At 40.3% G+C, this 13,410-nt stretch overlaps 1 protein-coding gene across 11 annotated transcripts in view; it reads right to left on the reverse strand.

Annotated features, from left to right (window-relative positions):
• The window catches only part of rbm19 (RNA binding motif protein 19), a 276,899-nt gene that overhangs the window by 129,087 nt on the left and 134,402 nt on the right, over nucleotides 1-13,410 (reverse strand). For all 11 annotated transcript variants that reach the window (XR_005944826.1, XM_041202778.1, XM_041202779.1 and 8 more), the window contains one exon: nucleotides 4,884-5,004. Coding sequence is in view for 10 of the 11 variants with exons in the window: in XM_041202778.1 (XP_041058712.1) it covers nucleotides 4,884-5,004 (121 nt within the window). In the remaining variant the exon portion in view is untranslated. The remainder of the gene's footprint in view (nucleotides 1-4,883; nucleotides 5,005-13,410) is intronic.

The raw sequence follows: 13,410 nt of genomic DNA on the forward strand, positions 1-13,410 counted from the left end.
AAAATTATCCAGCCAGGGGATAATTTTAGTTGTTACCACCCAACTCAGTTGCTCCAACCCCTCTCTTGACCCTTCCAGTTAGTTTGTAGTGTCAGACTGAGATCCAGTTTCGGATAGTGTTTTGTATGTGGGAGCTGAACTTAAGAAATAATATAACTATGGTAATGTGCTTTACCATTGCTTCTCATTCATTCTAATGAATTCATACAATCAGCAAATATATCACAAAACCACACAAGAGTGACCTAAGGACTTATAACATGAGGCCAGGTTGGAACACAGCTGTTACCAAGTTCTTAGCATACTGAATTTTCAGCTCAACTTAAGAATAATTCAATAAAATGTGACAACCAGTCAAATTAGATGCCATGTTGAGCACCATCAGGAAGACAAATATGCATAACAGCCCAAAGAGTGACCGCCGTAAATGAGCTCCAAATCCTACCTTTTTGAGAAGTAAACACAGTTAAGTTTGTTACCCTCTGCTTTGTAATGAGTTTTCCTAATGTAAGGTCTCCAAAGAAAACAAATTGGTGCCCAGAATGGTGAAAGCCTAAACAACATAAAATGCTCTATGCATATCAGATTTCAGCATCCACATTTCTTTGGTATTTATAAAAAGAAAGCTGCTCTTTGGGGCAGAGGAAATATAGCAAATGCTGAGCAGGAGCAAAAAACAAAAAGAACTGCAAAATTGTCAGGTGTAGGGGCACAATTGCTGAAGAGAAAGATCTTGAGATATTTTTAAAGTAAGAAGTGGCAAGACAAAAATGATTTATGGAGGGTGTACTGGAGAACTGGAATATAATGGCTGAGAAAGCAGCCACTGATAGAATAGGGCAACAATCCAGCATGATCTGTAATCTGGAAAAACTCAGCAGGTCTGGCAGCATCGGTGGAGAAGAAAAGAGTTGACGTTTCGAGTTTTTTTTGAGGACTCGGAACGTCAACTCTTTTCTTCTCTGCCGATGCTGCCAGACCTGCTGAGTTTTTCCAGGTAATTCTGTTTTTGTTTTGGATTTCCAGCACCTGCAGTTTTTTGTTTTTATCTTTATGATCTGTAATCTGATGGCCAGCATACCTCTCACTCTACAATTACCGACAAGCCAAGGGATCAACCTTGGTTCAATGAAGGCTCTCGGAGAGCTTGTCAGGAGCAGCATCAGGCAGACAAGAAAATGAGGTGCTAGTCTGGGGAAGCTACAACACAGGATCACAAACATGCTAAACAGCTTAAGTAGCATACGATACACAGAACTAAATGATCCCACAACCAATGGATTAGATCAAAGCTCTACAGTCATGCCAGATCCAGTCATGAATGGAGCTGGACAATCAAACTACGAATGGAGAAGAGGAAGCTCCATAAACATCCATATTCTGATTGATGGCAGTGCAAAAGATGAGGCTTAGCATTTGTAACATCCTTCTGTCAGAAGTGCTTGGTGGATGATTCTGTCATTTCAAGAGTCCTCCAGCATCACAGACACTAGTGTTCAGCCAAAGTGAATCACTCCATGCGATATCAAGAAACCGCTGAGCGCACTGGATATAGCAAAGACTATGGGCCCTAACAACATCCTGGCTGTAGTGCTGAAGACTCGTGCTCCAGAACTAACTACAGTATAGCTACAAGACTGGCACCTACCCGACAATATGGAAAATTGCCCAGGTACGCCCTGTCCACAAAAGGGGGACAAATCTAAACCAACCAATAACCATTCCAACAATGCTTTCAATCACCAAAAAAGTGATGGAAGATATCAATGACAACGTCAACAAGCGGGTCTTACCCGGCTTGCTCACTGACACTCAGTTTAGGTCCTGTCAGGACCACTCCACTCCAGACCTCATTATAGCCTTGCTTCCAACATGGACAAAAGAGCTGAATTCCAGAGTCGAGGCAAGAGTGACAGCCCCCAAACATGCCACCCACCCCACAAGTCAGGCGTGAGGTGGAATACTCCCTGCTTGCCTGGGACCCCATCCACCACTTTTATTTATTCGTTCATCGGATGCTGGTGTCGCTGGCTAAGCCAGCATTTATTGCCCATCCTTAATTGCTCTTGAGAAGATGGTCTCGAACAGCCTTCTTGAACCGCTGCAGTCTGTCTGGTGTAGGCACACCCACAGTGCTGTTGGGGGGGAGTTCCAGGATTTTGACCCAGCAACAGTGAAGGAACAGCGATATATTTCCAACTCAGGATGGTGAGTGACTTGGAGGGGAGCTTCCTGGTGGTGGTGTTCCATGCATCTGCTGCCCTTGTCCTTCTGGATGTAGCAGTCGTGGGTTTGGAAGGTGCTGTCAAAGGAGCCTTGGTGAGTTCCTGCAGTGCATCCTGTAGATTGTACACACTGCTGCCACTGTGCATCGGCGGTGGAGGGGCTGAATGTTTGTGGATGGGGTGCCAATCAAGTGGCCTGCTTTGTTCTGGATGGTGTCAAGCTTCTTGAGTGTGGTTGGAGCTGCACTCATCCAAGCAAGTGGAGAGCATTTCATCACAATCCTGACCTATGCCTAGTAGATGGTGGACAGGCATTGGAGAGTCAGATGATGAGTTACTCGTCGCAGGGTTTCCTAGCCTCTGACCTGCTCTTGTAGCCACAGTATTTATATGGCTAGTCCAGTTCAGTTTCTGGTCAATGATAAGCCCAGGGTGTTGATAGTGGGGGATTCAGCGATGGCAATGCCATTGAATGCCAAGGAACGATCATTAGATTCTCCCTCTTTGAAGATGGTCATTGCCTTGCATTTGTGTAGCATGAATGTTACTTGCCACGTGTCAACCCATATCTGGATATTGTCCAGGTCTTGCTGCATTTGGACGTGGACTGCTTCAGCAGTTGAGGAGTCGCAAGTGGTACTGAACATTGGGCAATCATCAGCGAACATCCCACTTCTGACCTTACGATGGAAGAAAGGTCACTGATAAAGCAACTGAACATGGTTGGGCCAAGGTCACTACCCTGAGGAACTCCTGCAGTGATATCCTGGAACAGAGAAGAAGACCTCCAACAACAACAGCCATCTTCCTTTGTGTTAGGCATGACTCCAACCAGCAGAGAGGTTTCCTCCCAACCCCCGATTCCCATTGACTCCAGTTTTGCTGGGCTCCTTGATGCCACACTCAGTCAAAGGCTGCCTTGATGTCACTTCTGGAGTTCAGCTCTTTTGTCCATTTTTGAACGAAAGCTGTAATTAGGTAAGGAGCCAAGTGGCTTTGGTGGAACCCAAACTGAGCATCAGTGAACAGAATATTGCTAAGCAAGTGCTGATATATAGCCCTCTTGATGACCTCTTCCATCACTTTACTGATGATGAAGAGTAGACTGATGGGGCTGTAATTGGCCGGGTTGGATTTGTCCTGCTTTTTGTGGACAGGACATACCTAGGCAATTATTCACATTTATGGGTAGATGCCAGTGTTGTAGCTGTACTGGAACAGTTTGGCTAGCGGTGCGGCAAGTTCTGGAGCACAAATTTTCAGTACTATTGCCGGAATATCGCCAGGGCCCATGACCTTTGCAGTATCCAGTGCCTTCAGCCATTTCTTGATATCACGTGGAGTGAATCAAATTGGCTGAAGACTGGCATCTGTGGTGCTGGGGCCTCCGGAGACCGAGATGGATCATCCACTCGGCACTTCTGGCTGAAGACTATTGCAAATGCTTCAGCCTTATCTTTTGCACTGATGTCCTGGGCTCCCCCATTATTGAGGATGGGGCTATTTGAGGAGCCTCCTCTTCCAGTGAGTTGTTTACTTGTCCACCATCATTCACAATTGCATGTGGCAGGACTGCAGAGCTTAGATCTGATCTGCTGGTTGTGGAATCGCTTAGCTTTGCTTTTAACTTGTTGCATGGTGCAAACCCAGCTCACCTTGGTCTTAATGTTAGGTACAGTTTGAGAATCTTGGGTCCATAACAGGCAAGGTTGGACAGTCCACAGTCCACGCGTGTGAGAGTGAGCGAGAGGGCGGGGTGGTGCGAGGCGGGGGGTGGCCAGAGCGAGGAATGAGGGGCGAGAAGCAAGGAGAGGAGAGAAGAGAAAGAGGAAAAGGAAGAAGTGAGGTGAGGAAAGGAGAGAGGAGAGGAGGAGAGACAGCAGCAGAGTGAAACTGCCAATGGAAAGTATTTACAAGGTGAAGGGTGGAGAGATATCAAGTACGGATCTCTTCTAGTTTTCCTTAACCTAATAGCTGGAAAATAAATAAATTACAGACTAATAAAAGCAATGAGACCTATGCAAATCCTTTGTCTTGACCAATATGAATTGCTAATATCAATCAGATTGGAAAACATCTGTTCAAGAGAGGATGGAGACAGAAAGCAGGAAACCCTAGGCCAGTTAGCCTAACATCTGTCAGTGGGAAAATACTAGAACCGATGATTAAAATGGTAATTGTAGGACATTTAGAAAATGGAGAGATGGCTTGAAATTTACATTAGCTTTGAATTCAAATATGATCAATCATTTGTTGCAGGCTCAGTTCATCTTGTTTAAAGGTGACTGCAAGTCAGATTTTTGCTATTGTTATAATGGGCTTAATAATTATTAAGATAATATACAAATAAGTACTTAAAAAAAATATTAAACTTCCTAGGCTGGGTTTTGGATCCTCACTTATTTCCCTTCTCCACACTTTGGGAATAAGGATAATAGTTTTGAATAAGAGATACATTTATGAATTGCTTTCATTGTGAGATGTATCCATTCTGCGTTTATGGTAAAATACAAAAATTATTCCAAGTTTAGTATTTGCCATTAATGTTGCAATGTGACTCAAGAAAATGGCTTGTTTGAATCCTCTACATTTCATATTGCATTTCAAACTTAAATTTCATCAGTTAAAATATTAATTTGCAAATTGAAAACTGTTTACCATAGTAATGTTCAGCCGTCTTTCTGCGCAATGTTTCCACTGTGTCTTCAGAGTCTGCCCATTCTAGTACTAATCGTCGACCATACAAGTGAGTGCTGTGGCAAAGGGCATTGAAGGCTTTCTGCAGAACAAGAAGAAAAACACCCTTGAACATTTTTGAATTACAAACAAAATGTATTTATGGCAATTACAAAGTTGTTTATCATTTGTAAAAGAAGTTTTGTGTAAATGTAAACAGCAATTAAATTATAAATTGCTGACTTCCAAGTGTTTATTTAATTCAACACATTGCTACACTAATTGGGTAACCTCCCTAAGTGTAAACATAGCATGTAAAACAGCTGTGCTAGCTGAACTGCTTGGTGTCATCATAGTACAAACATTCTTTTTCCATCACTAGAGATGAGACACACGAATAACAATTTAACTAGAAGTATTGGGAACAACTGCTCTCGAACCATAAAGAAATAGTCTTAAAAATTACAAGGTAATGCAGAACTATAGGGAAAAAAACATTAAAACAAGAACCCTGGGAAGTTCAGGCAATCCCCTTAGAATTAGCTGACACTGTTAATAACAGTTGGAATTAAACTGAAGGAGCTGGAAGGACCAAGATCCCTTGTTGAATAAGCTACGTTATCTGGTAAGGTTAAATGTTTTTTGCTGTTCTTGAAACAGATGAACATTAATCAAGTTCAATTTTGGATAGTGATAGACAAAGTATCATGCATTTTTCTTTAATTAAATCTGAGACAGTGAAACATCATATGGTCAGGAGACACTGGTCATAAAATTGAAACGTTTTGTTAAAAATTAATTACATTTTAAAACTGAATCCCTGTGACAAAAGGGGCCAGCAGAGAAGGCGGGGGGTGGCCTAGCAGAGAGGGCAGGATGCGGGGGCCAGCAGAGAGGGCAGGACTCAATGTTGACATCACAGGGAACAGGTAGGTGGGCGGTTGGTGAGTATTTTTTATTTTCCCTTATCTAAACTAGGAAATTTCAATCGGGGTAATGAAATAATAAGAACATATGTACAGGCAGGGCTAGAGACACTATTTAAAATTTAATTAATAAAATAATTGATCAAATGAAACACCATAAAGATGGCAGTGCAGGTGATGTCTTGCAGCTGTACTATGTGGGAGTCTCGTGGATGCCAGTGTGATCCAAGGCAAACACATTTGTGTTAGCTGCCACTTGAATTTTGGCTGAAGATGAATGTGGAGTCTGAGCTTCGGACACAGCGATGCTTTAGGGAGGGGGAAAGTTACTTGGATATTTTGTTCCAGAAGAAGAACAATCCTTAGGAACCCGATAGAAGAGACATATTGGACTCGAAATGTTAACTTGTTTCTCTCTCCACAGGTGTTGCCAGATCTGCTGAGTTTTCCTAGCATTTTGTTTTTATTTCAGATCTCCAGCATCTGCACAATTTTGCTTTTATTCCAGAGTTTGGGAAATCTGCCATGGTCTGGAGAGAAACTTTCAGTAGGAGGGGGAGGATCCAGTTTTCAGTGTCCACAGAGGTGCCAAAGACATAGATAGGACTAGTAAAGAGGTTCTGATTATCGAGTATGAGCAGTTAGGAGCTAAATTAAAAAGCGGACCTTCAAAGGTAATAATCTCTGGATTATTACCTGAGCCATGAGCAAATTGGGGAAGGGTAAATAAGATTAGAGAGCTGAATGGGTGATTCAAAGATTGATGTGGGAGAAATGGGTTTGGATGCATGGGGCACTGGCACAAGTACTGGGGAAAATGGGAGCTGTACCATTGGGGGAGTCTTCACCTGAGCAATGCTGGGACCAGAGTTCTGGTGAGTCAGATAACTAGGGCAGTAGAGAGGGCTTTAAACTAAATTGAGGGGGTGAAGGGTCAAGTGAAGAAAGACATGATAAATTAAAGAGAGAGGACAAGACAAGGTAGCAATAACGGTAATGATAACCTGAGTGTGGCAGGATGGGACAGAGTCAAAAACTTAAGAGAGCACCAGCAGATAAGGCTAGAAGTTGCAAAAATAGTTAAAAGATAATGATTGCACATAGTATTTGTAACAAATCTGATAAATTGTCAGCCCAAATAGGAATACATATGTAGGAACATAGGAGCAGGAGTAGGCCATTCAGCCATCAAGCCTGCTCCACCATTCAATACGATCATGGCTGATTATCCACTTAAATGCCTTTTACCCACATTATCCCCATATCTCTTTACGTCATTGGTATTTGGAAATCTGTCAATCTCTGCTTTAAACATGCTCAATGACTAAGCTTCCACAGCGCTCTGGGGTAGAAAATTCCACAGATTCACAAACCTCTGTGTAAAAAAATTCTTCTCATCTTCGTCCTAAGCGCTTCCCCCTTATTTTGAAATTGTGCACCCTGGTTCTAGACTCCTCAACCAGGGGAAATATCTTACCTACTTCTACCCGGTCTACCCCTTTAAGCATGTACAATCTGATAGCTATTACAGGGACATGGTTGGTTGAAAGATGACGAAGGCTGGGACCTGAATATTCAAGGGTACATGACATTTTGGAAGGACAGGAAGCTAGGAAAAAGGGGTGGGATAGCTCTGTTAATTAAGGATGAGATTAATATAACAGTGAGAGATGACCTTAGTTTCAAAGATAAAGATGTAGAATCAGTTTTGGTAGAGATACGAAATAGTAAAGGTAAGAAGTCACTTGAGGGAGTATTTACAGGTCCCCTAACAGTAACTACATTGTATGAAAGGGTATACATGAAGAAATAATGGAGACTTGTGAGAAAGGTAAAGCGATTATCATGGGTAATGTTAATCTATATATAGATTGGATGTATCAGATTGGCAAAGGTAACCATGGAAGATGAGTTCATAGATAAAAGCAAAATGCTGGAGATGTGAAATAAAAACGGAAAAGTGCTGGAAAATCTCAGCAGGTCTGGCAGCATCTGTGGCGAGAGAAACAGAGTTAACATTTTACTCTAATATGATTCATCTTCAGAACTCAATTCAGAAGGAAAGTTCATAGAGTATTTTCAGGACAGTTTCTTAGAGCAGCACATTCTAGAGCCAATCAGAAAGCATATTCTTGACCTGGTAATGTGTAATGCGACAGGATTAATCAGTGACCTCATAGTAAAGGCAGTGATCATAACATGATTGAATTTCACAGTTTGAGAGAGAGAAGAGTCAGTCTAAGACTAGTGTTTTAAATTTAAATCAAGGCAATTATCAGAGTATGGAAAAGGAGCTGGCTAAAATGAACTGGAAAATTAGGTTAAGGGATAGGCCAGTAGAGATGCAGTAACAGGCATTTAGGATATTTCCTAACACTCAGCAAAGATTCATTCCAGTGAGAAAGAAAGACTCTAGAAGAAGGGCATAACATCCGTGGCTAACTAAGGAAGTTAAAGATAGCATCAAATTGAAAGAAAAGGCATATAAATTCCACAGAGATTAGTGGCAGGTCAGAAGATTGGACAGAATATAAAAAACAGAAAAGAATGGCTAAAAAATATAATGAGGAATAAATTAGAGTATGAGAGAAAGCTACCTAGAAACAACATTCCAGAAATAACTAAATCAAGATTTGAAAGACAGGAACTTAGAAAAATTACAATTGCCAAGGAAAGGGTACTGAGGAAATTATTAGAAATAAAGGCTGACGAGTCCCCAGGCCCTGATGGACTTCTGCTAGGGTCTTAAAAGACGTGGCTGCTGAGATAGTAGATGCATTGGTTGTAAGTTTCCAAAATTACCTAGATTCTGGAAAGGTCTCAACAGATTGTAAAATAGCAAATGTAACTCTTCTATTCAAGGAAAGGAGACAGAAAGTAAAAAAAAACTACAGGTCAGTTAGCCTAACATCTGTCATGGGAAAAAATGTTGGAACCTATTATTAAGGAGCAGGTTGATAAATTTGCTGATGACGCAAAGATAGGTAGGACAGCAAGTTGTGAAGAGGACATAAGGAGTCTGCAAAGGGTTATAGACAGGTTAAGTGAGTGGGAAGAAAATTGGCGATGAAGCATAATGTGGTAAAACGTAGACTTGTCCACTTTGGCAGGAAGAAAAGTGGCATATTATTTAAATAGACAAGGATTGCATAACTCTGGTACAAAGGGATCTGGGTGTCCTGGTATATGAATCTCAAAAGGTTAGTATGCAGATATAGCAAGTGATTAAAGAATGTTGCCATTTATTGCAAGGAGAATGGATTTTAAATCAGGGAAGTTTTCCTACAGTTATATAGGGTGTTGGCGAGACCATTCTGGAGTACTGTGTATAGGTTTTGTCTACTAATTTAAGAAAGGATATAATTGCATTAGAAGCAGTACAGGGAAGGTTCACTCGAGTTATTCCTGGGTGAAGGGGTTGTCTTATGAGGGCAGGTTGGGCCTGTATTCCCTGCAATTTAGAAGAGTGAGAGGTAATCTTATTGAAACATATCAAGATCCTGAGGGGACTTGGCAGGGTGGATGCTGAAAGGATGTTTCCCATTTTGGGAAAAACAAGAACTAGGACACAGTTTAGAAATAAGGGGTCTACCATTTCAGACAGAGATGAGGAGAATTGCTTTTTTCTCAGAAAGTTGTTAGTCTACGGATTTCTCCTGCCGAGAGCAGTGGAGGCAGGGTCAGTGAATATTTTTCAGGCCGAGTTAGATAGATTCTTGTCTTATTAGGGAGTCAAAGGGCATAGGGGGTGGACAGGAAAGTAGAGGCCACAATCAGATCAGCTGTAATATTATCAAATGGCAGAGTGGGCTCGAGGGGCCGAATGGCCTACTCCTGCTGCTAATTTGTATATTCATATGTATTTTTGTCTCCCTCACTTCATTGCTATCAACTCACTTTCAACTTAAAATATTTTTGCCCATGAAGTTGCTGAAAGCTGGGACAAGGCTAACTCTCGGCTGAGCTATATTAGGTACCCTGCTACAGCAAAATATGCAGCAGCATATTGTTGTTGACATCTTTTGATGATCTGCTTCTATCACTGCTTGTTTGTCCCTACAACCACACCCCCCCCTCCACCTCTCTCTCTCTCTCTCTCCGCCCCCCACACACACACCTTAAACCAGCTTATATTTCAACTCTTTCTTGGACTCGAACTCAAGTTCTGTCGAAGGGTCATGAGGACTCGAAACGTCAACTCTTTTCTTCTCCACCGATGCTGCCAGACCTGCTGAGTTTTTCCAGGTAATTCTGTTTTTGTTTTTGTTTTGGATTTCCAGCATCCGCAGTTTTTTTGTTTTTATCATTTAAATACTATTCCTTACAGAATCTACAGATTTGCCAGCATTTTTTAAAAAATACAAAATGGTATAAGACCTCCAGTGATCAAGTCATCAAACTGTATTTTCTTGTAACGGGCCTCTGAAAATTGACCAAGTTAAGCTGCTGCTGAAATTGCTGGCCATGACGATGATGCTTAATGGTTTAAGTGCTGCCTCCTCAAGTCCTTTTCCTTGTGTAACTGTAGCCACAATAAATTGGAACTAAAAACACTGGCACAGAATCTGGAGCTGTTCTGCTCAAGGAGAGCCTTCAGCTCTGCAAGCTGGCTTTGACATCAATTTAATTAGACTCTCCAGATTTCTACAATAGACCACATCAAATTAAAACTCAGACCTGCTTCAAATCCACTTCAAGCATCTCAATGTTACATTAACAACCTGAAATTGATTTCGCTCCTAAGCCAGATGTTCACAGCAAGTTCTTCTAGAAGAGACACTGCACTTAACAGGAACAAAAGCTTATCCTGCATGTTGCAACAGATATTGGAACTGAGTGATTAAGAATGGACACCTCAATGTTTTTAAGACTTTTAGTCCAATCAGTTCTTCAAGTTTTATTTACATGGATACTTCAAACAAATAGAAAATCCTGCTTTCAGTTTGTGTCATAAAATGAGGCTATGTCTTACTTGAAATTATACAGATAACTAAAAATAACACAAGATATAAATCATTTGATGTAAGATACTAACAAATGGCTACATTTTTCTCAATTGAATTGACTAACTTTACTAAAAAATGTAGATATGAATATAAAGCATTGTCCCTCTAACATTCAACATTAGCTAAGAGGAAAATACAAACTCTAGTTCTAAAAGTTATGTATTGTGTTGAAGATTGAATTGAAAAAGTATTCCTAGTTGAGTTTCAAGTTATATTATTGGATAATATTCAGTGTTGTTTATAATTAAAAGTATTGCATAAAATGTGCATATTTTGAAAGCAAATTAAAATTTAAATATAAAAATGATAAATCCCAAAAAATTTTCAATGAACAATTTTAGAAGAAACTCTTATCGGAAAGTGAAGCCTTACTATAAATAGCTGCACCAAACAACATTAGAGAGGGGGAGAAATGGCAACAAAGAAACTTTTAGTAGTTTTAATTTTTATGGGTTTTTAAATATTAATGCTCATATTCATAAAATGTACCTTTTGCAGTGTTCAGTGGTACGTAAAAGTGAATTGAAGGTTACACAGAATTAGATTTGCCAATTGGAGTTGAAGGCTTTTCTGGAGATTTCATCACTGAACCTCCCACCACCAATCCAGCAATGCAGCAGTTTCCTCTCATCTCCAATATTTTTACAACAAATAAACAAGTGTTCAAAGGGGGAAGAAAAACACTTCTTTAACTGCCCCTATTATTTTTAACTGGGTTGTTTGCACCAGTATCTAGAGGATTCTTAGTTCAGCAGGTGCCCGCTATCGGCGGGCCTTGGAGTGGCTAGGGAACGGCTACCTGACTGCAATTAGCGCCCGACTGTGATTTCACATTGGCTGGCCAATTAACAGCCAGCATGAACCGCATGCTGAAAAGCTCAGCGATGCCAGGGTGGGGGTGGGGGGTGGGAGGAGGGCACGGAATGAAAGCTCCCTGAAGGTAGAGAGCTACCTTAGGAGGCTGAAGAATTTAAATGCCTAAAAAACAGATTTTAAAATCCGGAAAAAATGCCACGCATCAGAATCAGTCATCTGAACATATACATGGGGAAAATTCTGTCCATACATTTTTTAAAAATTTAATAACGGAAACCTCATCCCGCCCGTGGATGAGGTTTCCTGAAAAATGTAAAGGCCGCCTGGCCTCTTCGCCCTCCCGTCAACCATAATGTTAGATGAGCAATGAAAAATCTTCGTTAATTACAACTTTAATGGCCTTAATAAGCCTCTTAATTAACAAATGCAATGACAAATGATTTAAAGTAGCTACATGGTAAAACTATATCTAGTACATGACTGAAAATCCCAGGAGCCTGAACAACATACAAAAACTTTTAGTTAATCATACATTACATCAAAGTAAAATTGCCCTAAAGTGGGAAATTTTCAAAAATTTATTTCAGTAGGAGGCCATTGACTTTTTTTTAATTCTTTCATGGGATGTAGGCGTTGCTGGCAAGGCTAGCATTTGTTGCCCATCCCTTATTGCCCTTGAAAGGAGTGGCTTACTAGCCCATTGAAGAGGAAAGTCAAGAGTCAATCACATTGCTTGGGTCTGGAGTCACATGTAGGCCAGATCAGGTAAGGATGGCAGATTTTCTTCCCTAAAGGACAATTAACCAGGTGGGTTTTCACAACAATTAATGATATTTTCATGGTCATCATCACTGAGACTATATCTATATTCCAGATTATATTAATTAATTGAATTTAAATCCCATCAACTGCCATGGTGGGATTTGAACACATATCCCCAAAGTATTAGCCTGGGCCTCTGAATTACTCACCCAGTGACATTACCACTACACCATCATCTCCTAAATATTAATAGAAATGAATACTAAAAAATTATATATCAAACATTTAAAAATCACAAATGTTCAGCAATTCCATTTAAAGTAATTTAATAATACTTTAGAAATAAAAGCACATTTTTATGCCTATTCATCAATTATTTGCAATGTACATGGAGCTTACTTATTAGAATGTAAAATCTTTCTAATATTTAAGTTAACAACACAAATCACTCACCATATAGTTAAACCTTTCTTTTGTCATTCTGAATAAATCACAAAAGTTGCTGATCAAAATCAGTCCAAACTTCCGACCTTCTAACACTCACATATAGACCTGAGAAAAACAATGTTGACATTCACAGGCCAGACGAGATTCACTATGGGATGGAAAGAGGTTCTGATTTGTACTCTGATATTGAACGGGAAGCAATACTAATTTCAAACTTAAATTCAAATTCTGCTTTGTTTGAGGTGGGGGTTGGGGAGGCGAATTGCATCCCTTGAGATTAAATAAATTGAGGCACACTAGATATTATGGCCAACTGTAAATGGCCTGCTTGAAGAAAGCAGCTCAACAGACCTAATTCTTTTGTGTTCCATACTCACACCTGTCACAAATCTAAAAAGTGACTATTGTTCAAGTCAACACCTAGAGCTACTTTTCAAGAAACTCATGTCACACAGGTAAACTTTCAGAACTAAGCCTCCGCCAATACAAGAATCTGTGCTAGCCATAATAAAAATAATTTAATCCAAAATAAGTTCCAAAAAAAAAAATCAA

Source organism: Carcharodon carcharias, chromosome 13, assembly GCF_017639515.1.
Source record: "Carcharodon carcharias isolate sCarCar2 chromosome 13, sCarCar2.pri, whole genome shotgun sequence".
Taxonomy (NCBI): Eukaryota; Metazoa; Chordata; class Chondrichthyes; order Lamniformes; family Lamnidae; genus Carcharodon; species Carcharodon carcharias.